The following is an 11063-nucleotide window of genomic DNA, read 5'->3' as shown; positions in this document are numbered from 1 at the left end:
ATATATATTTATATGATTATTTTTAAAAAATTTGCAAAATGATAAAAATTGATATTATTATTATTATAAATAAATTAATAATAAATATTTAAAGTTTAAAATAAAAAATACGTAAATTTATTTTGTGATATTTTATTTTTTTAATTGTGAAAGTTATAAATAATGTTTTTGGAGTTTTTAAATTGAAATATGGTAATTTTTTTTATCGTTAACAAGTGGTTTTCTTTTCTATTTTTCATTTTTTAAATCGCGGAACTGTGCAGCCTAATTCTTTTACCGTTGTCTTTAGTTGTTTGCTAAATTGCCCTCTTCTTCCTTGGTAAGAGAACTATGACTGCATCCTCTCTGCGCTAAAGCTTCTATCTCGGTTGGCTTCATCTCATACCCAGTCTCATAAATTTTCATCTTCTTCTGCTCCTTCCTCACAGAACTATCTCCTAACACCTTTGTTGCCGCCACCGTCTCCTCCATCGGTTCTCTCTCCCTCTTCTTCCCAGTTTAATCGGAACCTTCAAAGCCCACTATCTAGTCATTTTAAACGAAACTAAGTCTCGGTTGGGTATTCAATTTATCAATCGGCAGATTAGGATCTAATTCTTTTACCGTTGTCTTTAGTTGTTTGTTAAATTGCCCTCTTCTTCCTTGGTAAGATAAGAAAACTATGACTGCAACCTCTCTGCGCTAAACCTTCTATCTCGGTTGGCTTCATCTCAGACCCAGTTTCATCCATTTTCATCTTCTTCTGCTCCTTCCTCACAAAACTATCTCCTACCACCTTTGTTGCCGCCACCGTCTCCTCCATCGGTTCTCTCGCCTCCTTCGTCCCAGTTTTATCGGAACCTTCAAAACCCACTATCTAGTCATTTTAAACGAAACAAATTCTCGTTTGAGTATTCAATTTATCAATCGGCAGATTAGGATCTGAGCTGCAAAGGATAGAGCATAGAGCACAGAGCACAGAGCACAGAGCACAGGGAATAGTCCGAGAGTCTAAAACTGCTAAAAGTACAAATACGGAAGAGAAGCGAAACAGAGAGAGGAGAGATATCTGAGTTGGGGACCAAGTCCAGCCCGACTTAAGTCAGACTAAACGCCCTCTTTCAGGTATGATAAAATAGAAAACCATCAATCGTCTAGACTGGGTTTAGCCGCTATTCCATGTTCATCACAAAAAGGCCTCTTTTTATCATTTTATTTATTTAGAGTTTGTTGTGTTTAATAAATGCTTATTATCTTTTTGATTTTTCTGTTACATATCGTTGTCCAGTTAGATAGAAACTTTTTTTTTGTAATTATCGTTAAGTTTAGAGTGTTTCAGATGTTTTGGCCTAGTTTCAACCTTAAAAGTTAAAACCTATCATTGTATTATCATTATTACTTGTTCTTAATATGAAAGAACAATTACAATAAAGATTAAGTTGTTAAATATTATTACGGTTTCCTTTAGTAAAACTTTCTTATGCTTGTAGTACGAATTGTTTGACAGAAAATAAATAAAATTCATATATGTCCCTTTTTAAAATAGTTTTAATAGTTTTCCTATGTGCTGTCTTTAGAATTTCATATTCATTTAATCCACAAGTTAGTAAATGAATGCATATATGAAGTGGTGGAGTATAAATATTTACACTCTTAAATCTAAAAAGTGCTTTATAATAATTGCCATAAATTTATTCAATTATATTCTTATAATTGTAGGTTGAACGATAAATTCCACTTCAACCAAATGACACATGCTGTCTTACTGATACACAAAATCAATTTTCAGGACAAAATCAAAACACTGTTTTGAATATATTTTTACATGTTAATAATATCAGAATCTATTCTTTTTCACTTCTCTTTTTGAATAGAAATCTATGTCCAATTTGGGGGGACACTTACCTGCCCTATATGTGTGTGTGTGTGTATATATATATATATATATATATATATATATATGCCAAACCAATCTTACAAATGGCTTTGCGTATCATTTTTTCCTTTGTTCTAATATCTCACTCTATTTTTTGTCTCTCTTTCTCCTTCTCTCTTAACATAGTATCCGTCGAAGATCACCTTTGAGCCCTTTCCTCCTTTGGAGTGCTGCCGTTAGAGAATTCCGTTCTATCATCAGCTCGAGTTGCCTGAAAAGCCAGAGCCCTTGTCAGGGGAAGTTTAAGTTTCTGCATTCCCTGTGGTTGGGTTTTCCCTACTCAGTCTTATTTATTGTACTGTCAAGTGCATATTTTTATTCTACTAGATACTAGTATTAGTATTGTCATACGAAAGACTTCGTTCCAGCCAAGAAAGACGTCTTTCCATGGAGTCTAAGATGTTGGTCACTCCAGTTCAATCTAGCAAACGATTCACCAACAAAGCTTACATGTCTCGCAACTATTTGAATTTGTTCCAATCTGAAAAAAATCCAAGCCCTTCTTGCTTTAGTTTTGGCAGTCCCAAATTCTATGGAAGAATCAATGGCCTTTTGGTTCTGAGCCTATGATATCCTTTTCAAGTTTAGTTTTTGCTCGTTTAGATTTTATATTTTTATTTGAAACTTGTTTTGGGAAATTCTTTGTTTGTGCCTTGATTACGATATACTGAAGATAGTTCTTTGATGGAGAATCAAATTGCCCTCAATGAGGAGCAGTGTGCTTTTGCCAAAACTGAGATAGGAAATGAGCTGACAGTTGAAAGGTAAGTTCTGATTCTAAATTTCATTTTCATGAAGTTTTTGTTGGTGATATTTGTTTCATTTTCATCATTGGTAAGGTTTGAGGTTAATGGCAACGCGGAAAAGATAGAAGAGCTCGATGTAGATCTGGACATTCTTAATTATCCTGAGGGTAAAATGGTATGGCTTAGTCATGTTTCTCATTTGGTAACATATTATATTAGTATTAAATACCAAAGCTAATTGAATATTATGTTTCTTATTTGGAAATATGTCATATTAGTATTAAATTCGAAGCTAATTGAATATTTGTTGTATATTTCTATTTTGGTAGGTTAATGCTAAGCACTTGGTGAAAGAGCTGAAAAAAAGTTTTTGTGGACAGGTTTCTGGCTTTCTGCCCTTACTCTTTCCTGTGTGTTGCACTCATTGGTAGTTAATCTGTTTATTATATGAAATTAGTGAGGTAGAAAAGGAGCGTGGGAGAAAAATAAGGGAGAAAATGAGAGAAATGAGCGTTGGCTGAAAGATTAATGAGAAATGTGAAAGCATGACAAGGATTATGACTTAAAAAATTACAGTGTGAGGTCTTAATGCTTTTACCATATTGTACTTTGTCTTAAGTATTATTTCAAATGTGAAATCTCCTTTACTGTTCATTCCTTTTTCCTTTACCTTAATATGTTTAGGTGATTGAGATTCTGTTCAACCTTGAAATCTCATGAGTTGTTCTGTTCTAATGATGTCCATTCAAATAATTTTCTTCCATTGGATTTTTCCTGCTCTGTCATTAGTGACAAAGAAGCATAAAGAGATGGACTGCACATCTACGAGTCGTATCAACTTACTGTAATTTATGGTCAATTATCAAGACCTAATTGGATTCAGGCAGGAGTAGTAAAACTTGAATGGAGCTTATATTTCATTTTATTTCCTTTTTGATTCAAAATATGATAGCACGAAAATAATGCTCTTAGCTTTTACCAATAATTTTTTTGTTGGAATTCTTGCAATTTATTATGAAGAATCTGATGTTTTATTTTCGAGCTGTATTTCTATTATTAGCAAATAAATATTGTTTTACGGTATCATGTATCTATCTATTAGCAAATAAGTTTGGTTTCCCTGTAGCATGTTATTGATAGATATATGCTGACTTTATCATAGCAAATAAGCTTATAGTAGTTTTTTGTTCATGTATTCTTGCAGCTAATTTTATAATATTTTTTTTTTTGTAGTTGGTTTGATATTTGGGATTGATTTGATGTGATGGCAATGATTGCTTTCTATTAAGTTTTAATTCCAAAATTCATGCTTGGTGATGAATGGACATTCAATGAGATCACACTTGGTGGTTTGGGGCCATTTAAGCCCTTATCTTATTTTCCTAGCAACAGAATTCTCAGTCTCTAGATTTTGTTCTTCAACTGATACTCATAATAATTCTCATATTCAGATGATGCATGAAGATCAAACTGTACAATTTAGATATGGTAAATTCTCTGGTACTTTCAAAGTCAATCGTATCATCTTGGCTAGCAATGGTGCCAGGACTAGTCAAGGGATGCTTCATAAAATGACTAAGGTGCTCTTTTTGAGTGAAAATATCAGGGTAATAAATGCTTTTCCATCTCTTCCTTTCTCTTTCCTTTCCATTTTTAATTCTTTTGTAACTATTAAGTAATTCTCTTGCCTTATCTTCCACGTGTGACAAAATTGATATTTTCTGCAGTTTTTTAACCAAGCTGTATTGACAAGGAGAATATTTCTAAGAAGTATGAATTTAAGTGAAGTAGAGAGAGAATTGATGACTCTTGGACTCGGTGGGATGAGTAAAATCTTTAGAAAAATATATGAGAGGGTGCTGACTACCCGTACACTCGATCTGGAGCTATGTCAAAAGTAATATTCTTAATTATGCTATTCTGTTTGTATCATGCATAGTTACAATCTTGGCCTTGTATCTTTTTCATTTATTTTTACTCCCTGCTTATTTTAAGTATTTATTTTATTTTTCATAGATCGTCTTGTTTCCATATAAAGCAAATTGCTCAATCTTATCCATTTAGAAATTGTTGATCTGAGTACTTCCAAATGAAAAAAAAAAAAAAAAGAAAAAGGTTAAACAAGAAGAATTTAACATAGTAAATGAAAATGGAAATGCACAAGCAAGGGTTTAACAATGGTTATATTAGTTTCCTCTTGTTGTTAGGAGTCTTGGTGTAATGGCCGAGTACTTCTATTATGAAGCTTATAGTTTTTCTTATCTGTATATTGATTTTTAACTCCCTCTAAATTACCATCTGCTGAGATTTATTTAATATCAAAAAACTGTGTAACAGTTATATTTTTAACTGTTTCTTATGTTTCAGATTGAACCAAAGTCACGTTAAGGGGATACTCCTCTTTGGGCCACCTGGGAATGGAAAAACGTTGTTAGCAAAAACAATAGCAAAAATTCTGTATGCCAAGGAATTTGAGGTCTATTTTTCTCTCCCATCAACACACACATAAACACACTCATGAAAAATGCCTTTATGGCCTAGTGCGCAAAATTAAGCTACAGGTTCTCTTAACAATTTCTGGTTGGCTATATCATGAATGAGAACAAATAAACAATTCATCATGTGTTGTTATTGTGCATATGCTGCAGTATATGTTTCAGCTGCCACTATGTTTCTCCCATAATTTTTGCAATGTCATTATACAACCAAAAATTCATGCTATGTTGATTTTCTTTGGAAGCTGCAATCATGATTTCAATTTTTATCTTTTTATATTTTATTCTTATAGTTGATTGGATTTGCAACTTATAATTGCTCCACACTCAATGTAGGTTGTTGATGGGCCTCAAGTTCTGTCAAGCTGGTTTGGTGGAACAGAGGCCAGACTTAGAGCACTGTTTGATAAAGCTAGAGAAGATAATACAAGATATGGTGTGTTCATATAATACATGTGTGTGTGTTATACAATAAGTTTTCTGCATTTTGTGCATTCAGCTTACCTAATTTTGTTTTTTTGTGTGTGCGCGCATAATACAATAAGTTTTCTGCATTTTGTGCATTCAGCTTACCTAATTGACAAGTCATATAAGTTTATTTTGGTTTAAACATTTCAGGAGAGCAAAGTGGCCTTCATATCATCATCTTTGATGAATTAGATTCAATTGCAAGGGTAAAATACTAAATATTTTTCTTGCAATTAGCACATGTAGATTTATGGAAATTTTGTTCAGGAAGTATGGATTTATGGAAATTTTGTTCTAATTATGCTTCTCTATTCAGAAAAGGGGGATAACTCCTGGAGAGACTGCGACTGACAGGATTGTTAGCCAATTGCTAACTATGGTAATTTATTTATTTTATTATTTACTCCAACATTGTTCAATTTTGAAATCTTAAACACTAATAAATTTTCTGTTTCTAGATTAATGGTGTGGAGGACCTGAATAACATACTTATTATTGGAACAACAAATAAGAAGGAATTAATTGATGAAGCACTCTTGAGGTACACGTTCTCTTTCATAATATTATTTCAGTCATCAAGTTATCACATTTTAAATAAAAGATATATTTCTTTTCCCCATATTGTTTTGAAATTGTGGGAAATAGTGAGCAGGCTGGTTTTAGCAAATGGCTGCACGGTTTCAACTAAGTTAAAGGAAATTATTTGTTAATTGATCTTTTACTGGTAGATGGATATTATTTCTGTAATTCAATAGTGTTAACTAATTTAAATGAGAATAGCTGTTAAGTTGATTAATTAAAGTAGAGAGATAATAAATTTTGGTAATTGGATCAGTTGAGGGCCATATAATTTTGTTGAAGTCATATTGATATATAATGCAGATGAGAAATCGTATAATTTTCTAGGAAATTATAAAAGGTATAATGGTGTTATTTTTCTTGAAGTTGAATGGATATTCAGTTAAGAGCGAATACAGCAGCTTTATAATTGAAATTTTCTTTTTCCTATTTCTTAAGATATGGCCTCTAATAAGTTTACTTTTGCAGCAGTCAGTTTCATTTTATTTGATATAGGATTTTGAAAGTTCAAATAATTGAACTATATTGTTTTCGGGTTGAATTATTGTACTGATTTTCTTATAAATCCAAGTCAAATAGGAGTTCTTGTCCACATAGGAAATAATCTTACTTTGCGTGGGGATATCTTCAAGGATTATTTCTCCTATAAAAATTGGAAAAGTCTTTTCCAAGCCTTGTATAGATCATGAGTCAAATCCTAAAAATCTCCACCTTAACTCCAAATTCCTTAACTGTGGGAACAATATAATATTGCATGTCTTTTATTATAATTGAATATCGGTGATTGAGCTTTAACCTTTAAATTCATCAACCTTCAGCTTCAACTACCTTGGATGTATTTTGCTTCTTTCTTCAAATTCTAAATATTCTTCATGCTAACAAGTTGCTTGATCTTGGATCAAGAGCATCACCTTAATTCAAACATACCACAAATCAATGGGTCTTCATCACCAAAATGTGCACACATTACTTTCTTCACACGAAAGCCATTCCAACTTTTGATAGCACTTGTTAGACATTAACACTAACCCTTGTTATAGGACTACATCCACAGATATGCCATCATGCATTATTATAATAGCAACAATTAGATCCATAAGCTCAAAGCTCATGCTCACACACTCATTAACACAGTCACACCAAGTTGCTGACGACAGACAGTAACACAATATACATCTTTATGGTAAATAGAATAGTTTGTCCTTCTCATTCTCCTACAGACATAATTAAACTACTAATTACTTTAACATCATAAATCTACCACAAAGGTTGCGTTTGATAACTTTTCCCATCCCTCGTATGGGATTTTGAGTCAAATCCTAATTAACCAGTATGTAAGTTTTGTGATTCTTGCTTCTCATTTGCAGTTTGTGGATTATACTTCTTGTCTGCTTGATTGTATGGGCATTTCTGTAAATGTCTAATTGGCTAAGAGTAGGATTTCTAGGATCCATTTAAATTATTACACTTCTCTAAATAACTGTGGCTGGTTATATGATGTCATTGTGGTCTTTGCTCATTCTGGGGATTTTTTAGAGGTTGAGATATAACAGATGCTTTTATGGAGATATTAAGTTTGTCTTAGGTGATACAGAGAAAAAACTTGCCTAATGCGTAACATGATTGTATATATTTGGCTCTAACGTGTAATGCGACTGGGGGATGGTGAATAGGTGAAGTGGAAATTAGTAATTTGTGGATGCAACTCGAGGGAAAGGGTGAAGCTTGTAAATTTCTTGTGTTAATTTACTTCATCACTTTTAAATGGTTTATTGTGCTTTTGTTGTCACGGCACAATGTTACTTGAAAAACAAATATGGGAACTATGAACCTCCTCATATATGTTATGGAAAAGGAAAGAAAGGGTGAATTTCCATGGGCCTATCTTCAATCCTTTTTGTTGAAAGATAGTTTAACTTCATACAAAGGAGAATGAGTTTCTAGTGGAAAGGACCATAATGGTTTTCCTACTAGGTCAATATTAATAGACACCAATTTTCTGACTTCTAAGCTTGCTCCCAATTGAAAAAATGACATTTCTTAATTCTCATTTTTCTTTTGACATTTCTTAATCCCCATTTTTCTTCTTATTCTGTTTTTTTTCCCCTTTTAAAGTCCGTGTCCTTATCATCATTACAATTGTATGCTGGATCATTTACCAACATTTATACATAGGATGTATAAGTTGTGAATTTAATCTCCCTCCCTCAAAATTCAATCTCTTTGGTGATATCTTAATAATTTTGCTTTTCTCTTGCTTAATACCCTTAATTCTTGTCGATTTATGCATGTTAAATGAAAGAATTAGGAATTTAAGTAGTCCAAAGGACCTATTCTTTCTAATTTTGTTAATCTTTGTGGTCCCATGCCCACTTTTAATTATTTTCCATTTACTAACCCCTTGTTTGGAACAAATGGATTCCACAAAATTTTGTAGAATTTATTTGTAAATCCAAATTTTTGTTTGAAATGAAAAAAAAAATGTAGATTTCAATGCTACGAATTTCATTCTACATAATTAAATATAACTAAACCAAATTACCAAAATAGGTAGATTTTCCAAAGGAATTTTATAAAACTAAGTAGCCCAAATTTTTGACAAAAAAAAATCCCCTTTCCAACACTTTTTTTTTGGGCCCCCGCATATCCTATTTACAGCCTTGTTGCTTTTGATATTTTTGGATTTGGCTTGTGAAAAATAGATCTAACATAATTATATAGCTCTCTACATTTGCAGATCATTGTTAACTATTAGACTGTCAAAAGGCACAGAATGGCCATGCTGGTAAAATAGAAGCTCAAAATAAAAGAAAGCTCGAAACCAGAGAGGCAGAGAGATATGGGCAAGTTGGTGTTGGTAAAAATTAAAAACAATTTCTGTAAAAGTTAAAATAACTGTTTAACATATATAAGTTTAGAACGAGTTCAATTTAGATGTTCTAGAAGTTAAAAACATTTCTTTAATAAATTATTATATTACTTATCTTATTATGTTTATATTTTAAATTGAATAATTTAATTTTGATTAAAAATTATTTAGTATAAAATATTTATAAATAAATAAAATTTGATGTACATTGTTTTGGTACTGTATGTTTATCTAAAACATAAATGAAAATTATTATGTTGTATAAAATAAATATAATTAATATTTATTATTTGTTTTTGTAAAATTATTATATCAAGGATAATTTAGAAAATGAAAGCAAATGAATTTTCAATTTAAATTTATTCTAAACATGATTACATAGAAGTCGATTGAATTACATGTTTTAAGTTGAATATACCAAATATAAAAAATTCATTTGTAAATTAACTTTAACTAAACACTAAGAATGGTGAGGTGAGCTTTCTTCTAACACCAAGTCCTTTGTTTGGTTTATGGTTCTCAATGGGATTAACACTGATAATTTGTTGTTGGTTAAGATGAGATAAGGCATTGTTGTGTAATGAATTTATGTGCATTATTTCTCATTGCTTTGTAAAATAGAATATTTTGGAGCAGGATGTTCATTTGATTTGGTTAAGAATGGATTTCATCGAAAGATTTTAATTTATTAATTTATTGATATCACTGATTAATGCTCTTTGAGATTCATTAATTAGTTAATAAGCCTCCGAAATGTATAATACCTCTTCTTCTTCCCTTTATTTTTCAGCAGAATCTTTTTTCTACTATTTTATTGAGTTACACATTTTCTGTCAAACAGACCTGGCAGGCTTCTCCCCATTGAAGTGGGCCTCCCAGATGAGGAAGCTCGTTTGAACATATTGAGGGTTCACACAGAACCTTACGAGCGAAGGGGCTACTTCCAAGATGTGGACCTTCGAGAGATAGGTGAGTTGTATTTGCCTCAAACTTGTCCTCAACAAAGATCACATGCATGATATTTTCCGTTTTCTTTGCAGCAAACATGACGGATGGCTTTAGTGGTGCTGATCTTGCTGGTGTGGTTAATACTGCCTTCTCCGATGCACTTGGCCGTACCAATTCCAATGATGGTATCATTCATGAGAGCCAGACTAGGATATGCCAAAATGATTTTATCCATGGTGTCCGCGAAATTTGCCGTGCCAATCAACCAACCGAGGATGAAGACTGGGACGCATTGGTTTGAGAATTAAGGATTTTATTTGTTTCTTCATCCAAGACTTGGAATCTCTCTGAGCCCTTTGATTGCCAATAAATGTGCAACTGTTATCATTCCTAGTATGACACTCATTTTTATTCTCTTTCCAGATTGACAGATATCAGGAAAGTAGACAAGTTGTCATTTCCAGTTGATGTGACTGTTGTACCTGTACTGGGCATGTTCTAAGTGCACACGTGTTTGAACTTTTTAATCAGGTTGCTGGGGACTTGCAGAAATGCAATTCCAATTCGTGCTTCTTTGCTGAGAACAGTGGGAAAATAAGGGAAAGAGAAGAGCAAGGGGTAGATAAGATTGATAGCGAATTATTAAGTGGTTGTTCAGTTGGAGTAAAAATGATCAGTTTCTAGAAAAATTTTCCAAGAAAATGGCATTCCTTCATTTTTCCAAGGGAAATTAATTATTTCGTTACTGTGTTATAACGAAATTATGTAAATAATCCTATAGTTAGGTCAAATACCTAATATGTTCCTGAGGTTCATTCACGCTGTTAAACTATGTAGTTCCTCGGTCCATCTTTTTGCTACTTTTACCGTTAAAACGCAAAAATTTAAGAGGAAGGTGTGAGGAGTCTTTTAAAATGACAAAACTGCCATTAGTCTATTTACAACCTTTCTTTCTACGTAAAAACATCGTAATCAAAAAAATTCCTAAAAAAAAAAAAAAAACAGTTTTGTTTTTCTGTTTTTCCAAAAGCTTCACATCTTTC

At 32.3% G+C, this 11063-nt stretch overlaps 1 protein-coding gene across 1 annotated transcript; it reads left to right on the top strand.

Moving 5' to 3' along the window:
- Positions 1-271: 271 nt before the first annotated feature.
- On the top strand, positions 272-10709 carry LOC105628980 (vesicle-fusing ATPase). The gene is made up of 14 exons (XM_089721167.1): positions 272-1104; positions 2042-2484; positions 2584-2679; positions 2755-2836; positions 2991-3041; positions 4113-4268; positions 4389-4558; positions 5029-5137; positions 5493-5592; positions 5775-5830; positions 5941-6003; positions 6083-6165; positions 9914-10041; positions 10113-10709. The coding sequence occupies exons 2-14, from the start codon at positions 2303-2305 to the stop codon at positions 10319-10321; spliced, it is 1485 nt and encodes a 494-aa protein (XP_089577293.1). The 5' UTR covers positions 272-1104; positions 2042-2302; the 3' UTR covers positions 10322-10709.
- Positions 10710-11063: the final 354 nt, after the last annotated feature.

Source organism: Jatropha curcas, chromosome 5, assembly GCF_041381405.1.
Source record: "Jatropha curcas cultivar XTBG-Jc1 chromosome 5, XTBG_Jcur_1.0, whole genome shotgun sequence".
Lineage (NCBI taxonomy): Eukaryota > Viridiplantae > Streptophyta > Magnoliopsida > Malpighiales > Euphorbiaceae > Jatropha > Jatropha curcas.
The sequence above is the reverse complement of the archived record's forward strand: the minus strand, read 5'-3'. Positions and strand labels throughout refer to the sequence as shown.

What these genes read in the sequence shown, in the direction of transcription:
- LOC105628980 (XM_089721167.1), top strand. Translation starts at nt 2,303, where the DNA reads ATGGAGTCTAAGATGTTGGTCACTCCAGTTCAATCTAGCAAACGATTC. An exon ending in TTAGCCAATTGCTAACTATG is followed by an intron (nt 6,004 to 6,082) that starts GTAATTTATTTA and finishes TTCTGTTTCTAG; the next exon opens with ATTAATGGTGTGGAGGACCT. An exon ending in ATTGATGAAGCACTCTTGAG is followed by an intron (nt 6,166 to 9,913) that starts GTACACGTTCTC and finishes TCTGTCAAACAG; the next exon opens with ACCTGGCAGGCTTCTCCCCA.